Source organism: Schistocerca gregaria, chromosome 2, assembly GCF_023897955.1.
Source record: "Schistocerca gregaria isolate iqSchGreg1 chromosome 2, iqSchGreg1.2, whole genome shotgun sequence".
NCBI lineage: Eukaryota > Metazoa > Arthropoda > Insecta > Orthoptera > Acrididae > Schistocerca > Schistocerca gregaria.
Window position 1 is genome coordinate 545,474,065 of NC_064921.1, and position 17,072 is coordinate 545,491,136.

Here is a 17,072-nt window from a genome sequence, read left to right on the forward strand (position 1 = left end):
GGATGTTTAGGAGTGTGGAAATCTTGCATACAGGTGTATGACACAAGTGCCACCCAATCACCTGACCATGTTCGAAGTCCACAAGTTCTGCAGAGTGCCCCATTCTGCTCTCTCATGATGTCCAATGACTACTGAGGTCGTTGATATGGAGTACCTGACAGTAGATGGCAGCACACTGCACCTAATATGAAAAAACATATGTTTTTGGTGGTGTCCAGATACTTTTGATCACATAGTGTAGGCAGTCATTTTTCCCTCACTCTGTTTGTGAGTGTAACAGGAAAGTAAATGACTAGTAATGAGTCACATGTCATATGGTGGCTTGCAGTATATGTTATGTAGATGTTGTAGATGTAGATGAAACAAATTTATTGTCATCTAAGCAAACATTGAAGTAGTTTTCTTAAAACTATGACTGCAGTCACATAAAGGTGAAAACAGCAAGCAACAGAGGGAACTTAGGTGAAGCTTGAAAAAAAAAGAGTTATTATTCAGTTGGAAAAAATAAAAACTTGAAGGCCTGCTGGAAAAAAATATATTGAAACTAATAGACATGTTTGGACAGGTAGGTTATAAGAGGTACAGCACAAAAATGAAGATGACATGGAGACATGGATTGGAAGGGGATGACAGGACAGAGAAAGGGAAAACTGTTTGGTGGAGGGTACGGGTCAGTTGGTTGATGGAGAATGAGACAAGGAGAATGACAGGAGCAAGGGATGTGTTGCAAAGACAACTCCCATCTCTGTAGCTCAGAAAGCTGGTGGTGGATGGAAGGACCCAGATGGTCCAGATTGTAAGGCAGCCGTTGAAATTGGGCTTGTTGCACTCAGCTGCATTTTGTACCACCGGGTGTTCAACTTTGTTATTGGCCACAGTTTGGCAGTGGACAATCATTCTGGGGGACAGGTGGTTGGTTGTCATACTGACATAAAAAGCTGTACATTGATTGCAGTAGAAGTGGTATATGACATGGATGCTTTCACAGGTGGTACTGTAGCAAGGGGTTGGTAGTGGGTGTTGCAGATGGATGGACCAGGATGTTCTGTAGGTTGGGTAGGTGAAGGAATACCCATCAGGAGGGATGGGAAGGATTTTGGTTAGAATGTCCTTCACTTCTAGGCATGATGATAGATAATCAAAGCCCTGGTAAGGGAATGGTTCATTTGATCTTGGGTGATATTAGGCGATGAGGCAGGACTCCTTTGTAGCTGATTCCTGGGGGGGATTAGGGGTGTCTGAGAATGTGGAATGGGAAATCTGTCTGTGAACTATGTTTGTACTTGTAGGATACTGCATGTGTTGAAGGCCCTCATCACATTGCAGTGTACTGGACAAGGGACTTCTTGCACTGCAGTATGCCATCGACAAATTGCTAGGCTGTAAGGGAGTGACTCTGTGATGGAGAAAGAATGGCAGCTGTCAAAATGCAGGTTTCTTGTTCGTTAGTAGGTTTAACATGGAGACAGGTGTGGATGGAGACGTCAGAGAGGTGCAAGCCAGTGTCCAAGAAGGTGGCTCCTTGGGCCGAGGAGAGCAACATGAAGTGGATGGGAGAGAAGGTGTTGAGGTTGTGAAGGAATGAGGATTGTGTGTCTTTGCCCTGAGTCAAGTTCATAAAGATATAATCACTGAAGCTGAATCAGACAATGGATTTGGGTTTTGAGAAGCTTGGAAGTTTTCCTCTATACTGATTGTAAAGTGGTTGGCCTAGGAGAGTGCCACGCAAGTATACAAGGCTGCACCATGGATTTGTTTACATATCTTCCAATCAAAGGAGAGGTAATTTTGTGTGAGGATATAGTTGGTAAGGTGTACGAAGTGTGAGGTGGTGGGTTTGGAGTCTGAATGATGGGAGAGGTTAGGCCATGGCCATGAGGGACGTTGGTGTTTAGAAAGGTGGTATCAACAGTGAAAAATAGGGATTCAGGAGGTAAAGAAGTGCAGATGGTGGAGAGTTGGTGAAGGAATTGGTTAGCATTTTTGACATGTGAGGCTAGGTTTTGGGTAGATGGTTGGAGGTGATGGTCAACAAGGGCAGAAATTGTGCCAGTAGGAGCACAATAATCTGCTATAGTGAAGCATCCAGGGTTGTTGGGTTTGTGGATTTTGGTGAGCACATAGAAGCTGGGCTTGTAGATCGAAATGGACTTGGGAGAGGTTCTGGAATGGCCCAGAGAACTTCAATAAGGATTGGAGGTTACATTGGACTTCTGAGATGGGTTCACTATGGCAGAGCTTGTAGATGGAGGCAGCAAACAGTTGTCTGTCACACAGCCACTGCAATTCATCATGATAGGGGTTGAGAAGGAATTCTGAAAGTTGACTAGAGGGTGGTAAGGGGGGGGGGGGGGGACACACACATTGGAATTAGGTTGGCTTTGGTTGAGGAATTGGTCACAAAGAAGTGTGTCCCCTGTAGAGACCAGGACAAAGAGAGTAGTTCTTTGACAAGTCCATTATGGTTAACCCTTGGCCATTTGATGTGTGTTCCAGATACACTACCACCTGACATCACTCTTAGAGACCACTCGCATATTTTAAATTTTATGTTAAAATACTTTAAAATATTGCAATAAATTAAAGCCATGTCTTTGTTTTCATAATATTTTAAGCATAATAAACTTCAAAATGTGCAAAAGTATACTTATATATATATATCAAAAATCAACACTTAACAAAAGTTTACTCATTTTAGGCAAAATTGTAGGAACTTAAAAAAATTTAGATCTGGCAGTATAAATCCATGTAATATCAATATTCTTCCATATTTATGACAAGTTCAATATATTAGCCATAATATATAAGTCATTTTTGGCACATATTAACACAAGATTTTCAAAATTACAAAGCACAATCATTCATAAATTGCAGTGACACTCAACGCACATTTCTTGACTTAATTCAATGCAAATAGCATTCTCACCTGCAAAACATAAATAGACTGTTTTGCAATTCTTTTTGGGGCCACAAGTCCAGCATGTTTTCCTTTTTTAAAGTTTTCTGAAGCTTCAGTTGATAATGTACTGGACATTTGATCCATTTTTAGAATTTGATTTATTATGCACTGAAGATTTCTTTTCAAGCCAAAACTATGCACGTGGTGTTTCAAGTAAGGCTTTATAAGGTCGTCTGCCAACTTTTTTATGAAATTCAGGCATAGTCCTTCACTTTTGCATGGTTCATGTTACTAACAGTGTACACATTTGTTGAAGATGTGCTAAGGATTCTATAAAATATTGCCACTGGCCTTCATTGAGTTTGCCTAGACACGGAGTAGATAGCACATTTCTGATGTAGAATGTCAATGCTGCCATTTGTACTATTGTAAAATAAGATCATTTCTAGTTTCTCCATATCTGAATCAATGGCCAGCGTATGATGCATGCTGAGTGAAACAAGAACACATTTATTTTGCTTTGGTACAAAAGATGTTAGTGTAACATCAGATGTAAAGCCAAAAATGGCTGATCCAACTTCTCTATCGTGACTGGTATGAAACACAGGTGGGATTTCATGCTTGTTTTTATTCATGGCACCCACTAGTGTCAGTTGTTTTTGTTTTAGCACATTCAGTAGATCCACTGATGTGAACCAATGACTGGTGGTCACATTTCTGTGTGTACCTTCTGTCGACATCACTGATGCACATAATTTTCAAACCATATTTGTGTGGTTTTTTTGGGCTGTACATTTTGAATTTGCACTTTACACAGAAATCAACTAGCATTTCATCAGTGCAAGCATAGCTGCCAATGGAACAGACCTCTTTACAGTTCTGAATAAACATTTCAAAAAGTTGTAATATAAGTGCAGCTAAATCAGTGCTGCGGCATTCAATTCAAGTATTGACATCATCAGACCGAAGATGGTTGAGCAGTACTTCAAACCTGTTCTTGCTCATAATACAGCAATATATTTCTCTGCCTGTGCCATCTTTGCTGTACCAGCACGTGTAATGTGTATGGTTTTATTTGAAAATTGCAATGTAGTACAGCATACGAATGAAGCCTTTCAATTCAGTTAAATCTACATCATGAACAGCAGTTTCCCTTTGGTAATTAGATTGAGTTTATCTGATTTTTTTGTTAGTATGTTTTATTATTTCTCCCAATATACTTTCACAGAAAAATAAGCTCCACAAATCCAGAGGCTTTGTGTTTTCATGCAGAACACCTTGACAATTATGTTTGAGTCCATGTGTGTGCTGTATGACATTATGAGACATAGTCCTTGATCTTGAGACAGGAGGACAGGAAAACTAACAAAATCAGTTCTTACCAAAGTAGCTACGGTATCTTGCCACTGGAACATCATCATCAGAAGATGAATCCTCCATCAGTGTCCTAATGTTGTTGCCATTCTCTTGTTCCATGGGCTGAGGTTCAGGCCCATCACCTTTGACTTCTGAATTGGAATGACAATTGTCTACAATTATATTATCCACTGGAACATCTACATCACTGCAATCTTCATTCAGGAGTTCTGATGTGGATAATAAGTTTTGAGAATCTTTGTCAGCTTCCTCTAACCATTGGACTATATTTTTCTCCATTTTGTCCATTTCAGACATTGTTACCCTACAAAAATAAAAAAACATGGACGACATGCAAAAAAGTGTTACCAAGTGTGCACGCATCTGTAGCTGACAAGGACATGGCACAAAATGGAGGGGGGAGAGAAAGAGTTTGTTGACTCACAATTGTGTCATGTGTGTAATAAAGGAAAACATTTAAAAACAAAACCTCGCCAGTCTCTGAGACCAGTGTCAGGTGGTTAAGGGTTAAACATGGGTTTGTAATGAAGATGAGGCCTTTGGATAGGACTGAAACTTCTGTTGGATTGAGGTTTTTGGTGGAAAGGTTAACAAAAGTGTTTTAGGTTTATTTGGTTTCTGGAATTAGTGGAGTGGTGGGATGAAGTTTTGTAGGCTCTTGCAAATTTGAAAAAGGCAGCTAAGCAGGATCTGGGTGCTGAGAGGGGTTGATAAGGGGGTTCACTGTGGGTAGGATAGGTATTGATAAGTAGTAGTGTTCCAAAGTGGGAGTAGGACGTCAACAAATTGGACAATTTATGGAGGTGGCATCTGGAATACTCTTCCAGACACTGTAGGGAAAAAGTTTCAATTTTGGAGACCGGGTGTATGTAGTTAGGATTGCTCAGTTATGAAATCTTGTGGAAGGAGTATAGGTGGTTCTGGGATGTGGTCGCACGGAGATGTGTTTCTGCAGTACCATATTTGTGAAGGATAGTGACTGGTGAAGTCTAAAGAGATGAAAGTCATTGTGAAAGGACAGATGGCGTTCAGAAAAGGGAATTTTTATGGTTAGGCAGTTGGTGAGGGGTGAGTAGGGGCTGAAGGATCTTTTAACAAATAGGATGGGGAATTGGGATTTACTTAAGAAATACTTTCCTGAACTGGTGCAGATAGATAAAACAGGGGACGGTGCTAGAAAAACATGAAATAACTTTGGAAATGGACAAATGAAATTATTAAGTGTGTAAATGGAACAGGACAAAAAAGGTAAAAGTTTGGAGGATGAAAAGAATGGAAGAAATCTCTGTCCATATTAAACCCAAAATCGCAGCAGTATCTGCAATTTGACAGCTGTGGTCCCTTCAACAAAATCACATGCATACAGCCTGACCAACTCTGGATGGTGGATCTGAAATGATGAGAACTCCCCACCTAATTGTCCCACCATCCCCAAGAATCAGCTACAGAGGAATGCTCACATCATTAGCCAATATCACCCTGGAATGGAACAGCCGAACCCTGTCCTTCACCAAGGCTTTGATTATCTATCATCATGCCCATAAATGAGGGACATCCAAACCAAGAACCCTACTACCACTCCTTAAAGTGGTATTCCTCATCCAACCAAACTACTCAACATCCTGGTCCATCTGTATGTCACTTCCACTCCCAACCCATTGCCACAGGTATCACATCCCTGTAGATGACACAGGTACAGCACCTGTGCAGTCAACCTATCAAGCACTTTCTTTCCCAGTTTTGTCACAGGCTTATTCCATCCCACAGAGGCAGAGCCACCAGTATAAGCAGCCATGTCATACACAAACTCTGTTGCAATGATTGTTCAGCTTTTTATGTCAGTATGTCAACCAACCACCTGTCCACCACAATAAATGGCCACTGCCAAACTGCTGCCAATAACTACATCGATCACACAATGGCACAACTTCAAGCTGAGCACAACATGCTCAATTTCTACAGCTGCTTCACTACTTGCCACTGCAATAGATGTGTCGCCTGTACACTTACCACCACTCCCTCTCATATTCCTAGCCAGCAAACATGCTGCCTCCACACAACCCACTAGTTACCCACCCCCAAACCCCTTCCTATCATCTCTGTCTCTCTCTACCAACCCCTCTTTTCCCCTAAAGCTAGCAAGTTTTCTTTCTCTCTGATGTATACTGTTGATGACTCAGTGCTTCTACTATTCAGTAAGTGGTCACCTTCACCCTACATTATTTAAATTTTACCAGGACTTCCCACAAACTTATTTCCTAAAAAAGAGAAATATATTAATATTCAAAATCAAATTAAATGTTAAGAAATACTCTTTATATAGAAGTGAGAAGTCATTGATAAACAGCACAGGCAAGGAGATAATAGAAGTTTATGAGATGTGGTATTACACAAAAATACTGCAGATTAGATTGGCATATTGTACAACTGATGAAGATGTATAATCAAATAATGGAAAGACTGAGATGGAATAACAAGAAATTAATGTGACCTGAGTGGCCATAGGCATAGCCACCATGCATGTGAGTGTTGTGCATATCTGTCTGTGTGTGTGTGTGTGTGTGTGTGTGTGTGTGTGTGTGTGTGTGTGTGTTTTGCTTCTGAAGGGGGGACTTTTTAGCCAAAATCTAAAAGTTTAGCAATCCTTTTACTGTGTTTGCCTGCAACTCAAGACCTTCTCTAGGTGATGAGTAGCAATCCATCATATTAATAAAGAGATAGTAAACTGAATTGAGGAGAAAAGAGCTTTATGGCACAGTTTGGTTAAAAGATGGGATAGGTTAATAGGACACTTTTTGAGACATCAATGAATCGTTAATTTAATAATGGAAGGAAGCATAGGTTTGGGGGTTCTTAAATTAAAGCAGGTGTTGACAGATGTGAAAATTACCGAACTACCAGTTTAATAAGTCACAGCTGCAAAATACTAACACGAATTCTTTACAGACGAATGGAAAAACTGGTAGAAGCTGACCTCGGGGAAGATCAGTTTCAATTGCGTAGAAATATTGGAACATGTGGGGCAATACTGAACTTACAACTTAACTTAGAAGAAAGGTTAAGGAAAGGCAAACATACGTTTCTAGCATTTGTAGACTTAGAGATAGCTTTTGACAATGTAGAATGGAATACTCTGTTTCAAATTCTAAAGGTGGCGAGGGTAAAATACAGGGAGTGAAAGGCTATTTACAATTTGTACAGAAACCAGATGGCAGTTATAAGAGTCGAGGGGCATGAAAGGGAAGCAGTGGTTGGGAAGGGAGTGAGACAGGGTTGTAGCCACTCCCCAATGTTATTCAATCTGTATATTGAGCAAGCAGTAAAGGAAACAAAAGAAAAATTCAGAGTAGGTATCAAAATCCATGGAGAAGAATTAAAAACTTTGAGGTTCACCGATGACATTGTAATTCTGTCAGAGACAGCAAAGGACTTGGAAGAGCAGTTGAACGGAATGGACAGTGTCTTGAAAGGAGGATATAAGATGAACATAAACAAAAGCAAAACAAGGATAATAGAATGTAGTTGAATTAAGTCGAATGATGATGAGGGAATTAGATTAGCAAATGAGACACTTAAAGTAGAACCACTTGTATGAATATCAAGAGCTCGGATGGAAACCCAGTTATAAGCAAAGAAGGGAAAGCAGAAAGGTGGAAGGAGTATATAGAGGGTCTATACAAGGGCGGTGTACTTGAGGACAATACTATGGAAATATAAGAGGATGCAGATGAAGATGAAATGGGAGATATGATATTGCGTGAAGAGTTTGACAGGGCACTGAAAGACCTGAGCCGAAACAAGGCCCCCGGAGTAGACAACATTCCATTAGAACTACTGACAGCCTTGGGAGAGCCAGTCCTGACAAAACTCTACCATCTGGTGAGCAAGATATATGAGACAGGCGAAATACCCTCAGACTTCAATAAGAATATAATAATTCCAATCCCAAAGAAAACAGGTGTTGACAGATATGAAAATTACCGAACTATCAGTTTAATAAGTCTACTAATGCAAATTCTTTACAGACGAATGGAAAAACTGGTAGAAGCCGACCTTGGGGAAGATCAGTTTGGATTCCGTATAAATGTTGGAACATGTGAGGCAATACTGACCCTACGACTTATCTTAGAAGAAACATTAAGGAAAGGCAAACCTACGTTTCTAGCAGTTGTAGACTTAGATTAGGAAATGAGACACTTAAACTAGTAAAGAAGTTTTGCTATTTGGACAGCAAAATAACTGATGATGGTCGAAGTAGAGAGGATATAAAATGTAGACTGGCAATGGCAAGGAAAGCATTTATGAAGAAGAAAAATTTGTTAACATCGAGTATAGATTTAAATATCAGGAAGTCGTTTTGGAAAGTATTTGTGTGGAGTGTAGCCATCTATGGAAATGAAACATGGACGGTAAATAGTTTGGACAGGAAGAGAATAGAAGCTTTCAAAATGTGGTGCTACAGAAAAATGTTGAAGATTAGATGGGTAGATCAAATAATTAATGAGGGGGTATTGAATAGAATTGGGGAGAAGAGAAGCTTGAGGCACAACTTGACTAGAAGAAGGGACTGGTTGGTAGGACATATTCTGAGACATCGAGGGATCACAAATTTAGTTTTGGAGGGCAGCGTGGAGGGTAAAAATCCTAGAGGGAGACCAAGAGATGAATACACTAAGCAGATTCAAAAGGATGTAGGCTGTAGTAGGTACTGGGAGATAAAGAAGCTTGCACAGGATAGAGTAGCATGAAGAGCTGCATCAAACCAGTCTCAGGACTGAAGACCACAACAACAACAACAAGGTAGTAAATGAGTTTTGCTATTTGGGGAGCAAAATAACTGATGATGGTCGAAGTAGAGAGGATATAAAATGTAGACTGGCAATGGCAAGGAAAGCGTTACTGAAGAAGAAAAATTTGTTGACATCGAGTATGGATTTAGGTGTCAGAAAGTCATTTCTGAAAGTATTCGTATGGATGTAGCCATGTATGGAAGTGAAACATGGACAATAAATAGTTTGGACAGGAAGAGAATAGAAGCTTTCGAAATGTGGTGCTACAGAAGAATGCTGAAGATTGGATGGGTAGATCACATAACTAATGAGTATGTATTGAATAGAATTGGAGAGAAGAGGAGTTTGTGGCACAACTTGACTAGAAGAAGGGACTGGTTAGTAGGACATGTTCTGGGGCTTCAAGGGATCACAAATTTAGCATTTGAGGGCAGTGTGGAGGGTAAAAATCATAGAGGGAGACCAAGAGATGAATACACTAAGCAGATTCAGAAGGATGTAGGGAGCAGTAGGTACTGGGAGATGAAGAAACTTGCACAGGATAGGGTATCATGGAGAGGTGCATCAAACCAGTCTCAGGACTAAAGACCACAACAACAACAACAACAAATTCTTAAGTTTGTGGAGGAAGACTTATTCTTGAATATTTGAAACTGGTTCAAGTGGATGCTGAGTGTAGTGGTTGTGCATGTATGAAAAACTTTCTAAAGATAAACTAGCAGAGAGAGGACCAAATGAGTCTTCGAACTGATTTCCACAACAACAGAAAGGTTTCTTTTATTTCTTTGTGTTTACCATACCTGTGAGACATGTCAAATAATTTATATTCTCTTTATGTGTCTTCAAAAGTGAATATAAAGTTGCCAGTGATGAAGTAGTAAAGCAGATAACAGAAAGTATCAACAGTGAAGTTCAATAACATGATAACTACGCAAGTCTAGAATTTATTTTGACCTGGCAAGGGCATGGAGATAGATTGTTTTCATGTCATTTGTGATCTGAGGTATAATACTTTATTAATGATTATTCTTTTTGCTTTGAACATTTGATGCAAGGAATTTCCTTGAGGTGAATTTTATGACATTTTTCTTTTATGATGAACCAAATGCAACAGAACTAACAAGAAATGTTTTTACTTTATCTACATGATTATAGTAGAGGAGAGTGCAGCAAGACAATTCTTAAATTTCTCCATGATTGTCAGTTGTAATAAGAGTGAGTTTTGCTGTAAATTATACTATTTGTCTTTGAAATGAGAAGCTGGGTGCTACCATTTATAATGATTGATATCAGGCAGTCATGAAATGTGACCAGAAAATTTGTTGATTAGTTATTTGATAAGACTCTGGACTTGCATCCTGTTGAAGTATGGCTCTATTCCTTGCCTTGCCATCCTGATTCAGGCTGTTTGCCATTTCCACAAATCATACCATATCAATACAATGCTGATGAATCAAAACAATATATTGGTACACTGAATACTGTATCTGAAGTCATATAGCTATACTATACTGAAATGAATGTTAAAATACTTTATTGCCATGTTAAAACATAAGCCAGCCCACATGGGGCCATGGTTGTTTCAAGTGTGGTGCAGAAACTTTGCTACGAAGCCCTTACACTTCCTTCATACAATCCCAGTCTTTTCTCATCCAAATTTCATATTTTTGGAGCCATGAAGAAAGACATTTGTGGCATTGATTTGCTTCAGACAAAGAGGTGCACACATGGGTACAAGCAGAGTTTGTAGTATAATGCTGCTTCATTTACCTCTCATAATACCTTTTAGGCAGACCAAATTCTAGCACTAGTCTTCTGCCCTAAAGTATCTAAATTTGGACAAAGTGAAGAAGAAGTAACTGAATTAATTGTACATAGTTTTGTGATATGACATTTTGGTGGTAATCTCCCAGGCTGCTGCTTATTCTTCTTGTGCAAGCTTGTAAAAATAGGTTCTGGTAGCAGGTTTAAGTCTGACATTTGCCTTTGAATAGATTGTCTTGGTCATGATGTCATTTTCTACCAGAAGGTTTAATTCCAGATTCTATTACACTTTCATAGATGATTACAATATCCCCATATATTAGTGATGCAAACAATTTATAGAGCATCCTTCAACATACATCCATTTCCTAGCATCCCTGACAACCAAGTACATCATCTGCATCAATATGTCAAAGACCTTGTAAAACCTCCAGGTTCAGGCTGGAGTTGTTATTTTGATTTTAGTTTACATGTTTCTGAGATAGGTTAATACCATCACAAAAATTAGAAAAATATGAAACATTAATTATTTATGGGAATATGTTTATATTGTGTTAACAATGGTTCATTTAATTTGATTTGAGCATGTTTTCCACTATTGATTGTGAAACATGTGTTTTGCAGTTTTGTGTTTGTGTACAAACTGTTTACATCTGTTTTATGTCCATATCAGGCTTTACAAATAATAAAAGTAAGTTTAGTGTGGACAGTTTTATGAATCAACTATCCTTTTGAATTCAAAATCAACAGGTAATATAATTAACAATTTAACATTATTGCACAATATGTAACCTTCATCTTTTGGTTTGTTACTGAAATTAACATGCCTATTTCTATTACATTAACACTCAGAGATTTGTTTACATGTAATACGCATTTTGTCTGTATCAAAATTTATGTTTTCTCAGTAAGTGTGCAGTGGCAAATTTGGTTGTGCCTACATTGAAGATAATTTTTGATAAGCTGTAAATGGCTACATTTGTTATCTGTCAAAATATCGTGTGAACAGTTTGAGCCAAGACTTGTATATTCTTAAGATTGTAAAGATGAACTAGAAAGCTTTAATGAATCTACCAATACCATATCCATAATTTTATAGCAGGCAACTGCAAACATTTTTCCATGAAGGCATCGACCATCTTGTCTCACAGTGAGATAAATGTATTAACAGATATGGCAGTTACTTTTGAAATAATAAACAGTTTACTTACTTTTCCCCATCTGTCTTGTTTTAATTTGACTGCCCTTATACAACTCTTCATACTTTGTGCTACCCAAGAATTGCAGTTGTAAAAATCAGAAAACTATGCTTACATCCTTATGTCCTCCGTCACCTTCAGATTAGTCATATCAGGTGTATATGCAATGATACCAGCATTGTTACCAATTTTGGAAGCACTCCTGGTAGTCCACAGGGTGAAGTTCAGGACCCATTGCATTTCCATATGGATGTCTTCAGTTGAGTCAAAATGCCACCTTTCCAATGCGATTTTTATCTCCAGGAACAGGTGGACTTCACATGGGGCTAGGTTAGGTGAATAGGAAGGGTGGGGGGTCTGTTGCCATATTGTTTTTGGCCAGGAATTCCTTCACATTGAGTGAGGTGTGTGCAGGTGGATTGTCATGGTGCATGGGTACATTGTCATTGTGCACTAACCAGTCTCTTTCTTCCACAACTCTGGCTGGAATGTCATACTGCTACTGGTTTGGCCAGTACAATGAAATTCTTGTAGTTGGGCATTAATCAAGGGAAACAAACAAAATGTACTAGCATATCACATGAAACTCTTTCTTACCTACACAAAATGTTCTAATATGTCCCCTTGGTTATGTGTCATTAGGTTGTAATTGTTGATGACTGTTTATTAGGGACTCATATTTTTTCCACCCATGCTCAACAGATAAATTTTTGTAGATAATATTCTGATTGAGCTGATAAAATATGTTCCTCTAGCCGTTCAACAAAACATATATTTCATACACTATGGAATTCTTCCTCACTTGGTGTTAAAGCCCACTGGCTCAGAATAACACATTTAATTGCTGAGAGGTTGGGAGAGGTGGGCCAGTTCTCTGTCCTCTGCATTCTCTGGAGCTAAATCCACTAGACTTTTACTTATGTAGTGAACCTCGATACAAGTTGTAGAGAGTCTTTGTCCACCTATTGTAGAAGGCTGTAATATTATACATAATACTTCAGGGATACAGCACTGCATATAGGATCCAATGTGGTAGCGTATCAATGCATGTATCAGTATTAAATGAGGTGATTGTGAATATTTTGCTCAAGACAGAGTTTCACGTTGCATGTTGGTATATTCTGTTCATATACATTCATTCATTCATTTACACATCATATTCTGTAAACTCCATCATGAATGAGAGCCTTCAGGAATGTGGAATTAGTCTAAATATACATTAATAGGTAGAAGCAGCCACTGCAGGCTGCTTCTGTAAAGTGTACTACCAAAAAGTTACAACTAGGCTGATATACTCATACTGTTTGTTTCCCTTTACACACACACACGCACACACGCACATACACACACACACACACACACACACACACACACACACACACACACACACACACAGAGAGAGAGAGAGAGGGGGGGGGGGGGGAGGGAGAGGGGGAGAGAGAGATAAATTAAAAAAAAAAAAAAAACAGCCATGTTGTAAACAGCCACTGCTCCTCATCTTCTGTGGAGTAACTAGTGTTTTTATCTCTACTTCTAACAAGGCATTTGTGGAACCTTACATAGATCACCATTAGCTGTCCATATACTGGCAAAATCAAGGCATGATTAATGTAAATATGAGATTTATGTAGAATTTACAACCTTGAGTCCAAAAATAACGATAGGTAGTAGTAGTTTACGAGCTATTATTTTATTCAGTTTTTTATGTTTGGAGATTTTCAATTCCAGGTTGATACATGCTGGTAATCTGTTGCAATATGTTCCATATGAATACAAACCTCCATTCTGAACCCTAGATGAGGGTGCATAATTTGTATAGATACTATCAACAAGTGGGCATTGAAAACTACTAACAACAATATTATGAAAAGGATATACTTTACCTCACCATATACACTAAGGTGCCAAAGAAACTGGTGTAGGCATGTGTATTCAGACACAGAGATATGTCTGGCACAGTTGTTAGATCAGTTGCTGCTGCTACAATGGTAAGTTATCAAGATTTAAGTGAGTTTGAACATGGTGTTATAGTCAGTGCATGAGTGATGGGATGCAGCATCTCTGAAGTAATGATAAAGTAGGCATTTTCCCGTATGACAATTTCATGAGTGTACCATGAATATCAGGAATCCAGTAAAATATCAAATATCTAACATTGCTGTGGCTGGAAAAAAATCTTGCAAGAATAGGACCAACAATGACTGGGAATTGATCAATATGACAGAAGTGCAGGCCTTCGACAAATTGCTGCAGATTTCAATACTGGGCCTTCAACAAGTGTCAGCTTATGAACCATTCAATGAAACATCATTGATATGGGCTTTTGGAGCTGAAGTCCCACTAGTGTACCATTGATGAATACAGGACACAAAGCTTTACCCCTCTCCTGAACCTGTCAACACCGACATTGAACTGTTGATGACAGGAAACATATTGACTGGTTGGACAAGTCTCATTTCAGATAGTATCAAGCAGATGAACATGCACAGGTATGGACAGTCTTATAAATCCGTGGACCCTCTGTGTCAGCAGGGGACTGCTCAAGCTGGTGGAGGCTCTGTAATGGTGTGGGGCATGTGCAGTTGGAGTGATGTGACTCTGAGAGGTGACATATACATAGTCCATTGTGCATTCCGACAGACTTGGGCAACTCCAACAGGACAATGTGACACCCCACACATGCAGAATTGCTACAGAGTGGCTCCTGGAACACTCTTCTGAGGTTAAACACTGCCACATTGAGCATATCTGGGATGCCTTGCAACATGCTGTTCAGAAGTCATCTCCAGTCCCCCTCCTCCTCCCCCCCCCCCCCTACTCTTATGGATTTATGGACAGGAATTTTTGGTGTCAGTTCCCACCAGCACTACTTGAGACATTAGTCAAGTCAATGCCACATCGTGTTGCAGCATTTTTACGTTCTCATGGGGACCCATACACAATATAGCAGTTCTTTTATTAATGTGCTGCAATCAGATGCTGAGATATACAGGAGATATGGTGATGATGTCCATTGAAAGTGTGATCATCCTATGTTGCAAAGCGGTCTGAAGATGGTGAATTTTCTCACTGAAACCACTTGCAGTTAAATAAAACTAATACACAGCATGGATACTGTTATTGTTGCTACACATAAATTCATTTTTGTTATTAACTGCATTAGGGAGAGTATGGATTGGCACATATGTGTGGCAATCCCTAAGCCCTTGAAGAGATTTCAGTTTTATACTCTGTTCTTACTGTCTGCTTCCATAGAATAAATACTTTTATTTTTGTAACTGCAGTGCCCTAGAAAATTATGTCACATGACAGTACTGGGTAAAAGTATGGAAATTATGTTAGCAATATTCTCTGCGTGTTAATACAATGCAAGAAGTTTCTAATTATTTCCCAAGAGTGATGTACTATGAAAAGTGCACGAAAATTAGTTCTAACCTGGAAATGAAGTATTTTCTAGCCAAGTATGTTTAACATAATTGTGTGTGAAAAAAGTATCCTCAAAATTTGGCTACATCTTTTTCTTGCAACATGCATTGTATAAAAATTATTAAATGAATAATGAACTAGGAAGGATAGCTTTAGAATATGAAAGCCTTACTGAGGTCATTAACTGCACCTGCTTGTAACAGGCATTACTATTAATAGACATGTCTTGCAGAATGATAATGTCTTCATGTTGCTGCATAATTCATTATGAGTGTATCTGTTTCAGGTGCTAAGCGGAAGTTATTCACAGCATTTTCAGCAACTAAAAACTGGAAGCAATTAATGAGTGTGAAATCACCGTATGGCTCTTTATCAGTTCTTAATGGAATGACATTCATAACTATAGGCTGGGTGATGGTCTCACACAGATATATCATTGGCTCAACCATACCAAGTGACAATGGTAACACTTTCATGAATATGGTAAATATAATTACAAACATAATAATGTGTTTAATAATAAACAACTGCTTAACAATTTTACAAATTACACATTTCACTTTAGCTTATTTACCTACTTTCACTTCTACATACACAGGGTGTGTAAGAAAAGTAATGAGAAAACTACCAAAGTTTTTATTTGTTATCAAATAACAGCATTGTCACCTTCAAAGCAGTTACCTCCAGCAGCTATACACCAATGGAGTGGTTGTACCCCCTCTCATCCTTTTAAGACATTTTTCAACTTTGGGAAAAGAAAAAGTCACAAGCACAAGATCAGGTGAATAGGGGGACTGTGGAATGACAGAAATGGCTTTCGAGGTCAAACACTCTATAACTGAAGTGGCCATGTGATATGGGGTATTGCCATAATGTGGAATCCACTTTTCTGCATTGTCCAGTCTAGTTCATTGTCCAGTCTCACCAAATTCTACTCTTTTCCTGAGCCCTTCAAGGAAAAATCAACATTGTTTCAATTTTTTATTTGCTCATTGGAGCTTTCTTTGGTCAAGAGGTGTCACAGAGTGCCACTCCTCACTTTGCCACTATATCTCAGGGTTGTACAAAAAAATTCAGGATTCATCATCTGTTATCACATGACTGCACTATTCATGGTAATTGGCAATTGTCTCAAGAGTATAAACACACACATTTCTTCAACCATTTTGGCAGAAACCTTTCATATGTGTAAAACTTTGATCGGAACTCAATGTACAGTGAAAGTGATTAAGTTTAACATGTCAACCATCATAATTTTTGCTGAACATTGGTCTGATATCTCAAGAGCATGCACATATTTGACATTTTCAATAAATTGCCAGCAACCATTAAAAACTTGGTTTCAGATAAAGCACGGTTTAGACAGAGTTTGGAAGACTTTTTGATAGGCAACTGCTTCTACTCCATAGATGAATATCTCAACACAGACTATTAAGCCATCTTAAGTAAAATAGCTGTTCGATTTCAGTTTTGACACTTGGTCACAACAGTCAAGTTAGGTATTTTGTGTATGATAAATTTATTAATACTGCATAACAGTGTCTCATTCTGACAGTGTGTTAAATCTGTGAATATTAGCTGTTCCAGTTTACTGTGTTATATTAACGTATATTGACT

At 38.6% G+C, this 17,072-nt stretch overlaps 1 protein-coding gene across 1 annotated transcript in view; it reads left to right on the forward strand.

Moving 5' to 3' along the window:
- The window catches only part of LOC126331737 (nose resistant to fluoxetine protein 6-like), a 242,767-nt gene that overhangs the window by 91,674 nt on the left and 134,021 nt on the right, over window positions 1-17,072 (forward strand). Inside the window, exon 5 of the mRNA XM_049996518.1 lies at window positions 15,742-15,938. Coding sequence (XP_049852475.1) covers window positions 15,742-15,938 — 197 coding nt within the window. The remainder of the gene's footprint in view (window positions 1-15,741; window positions 15,939-17,072) is intronic.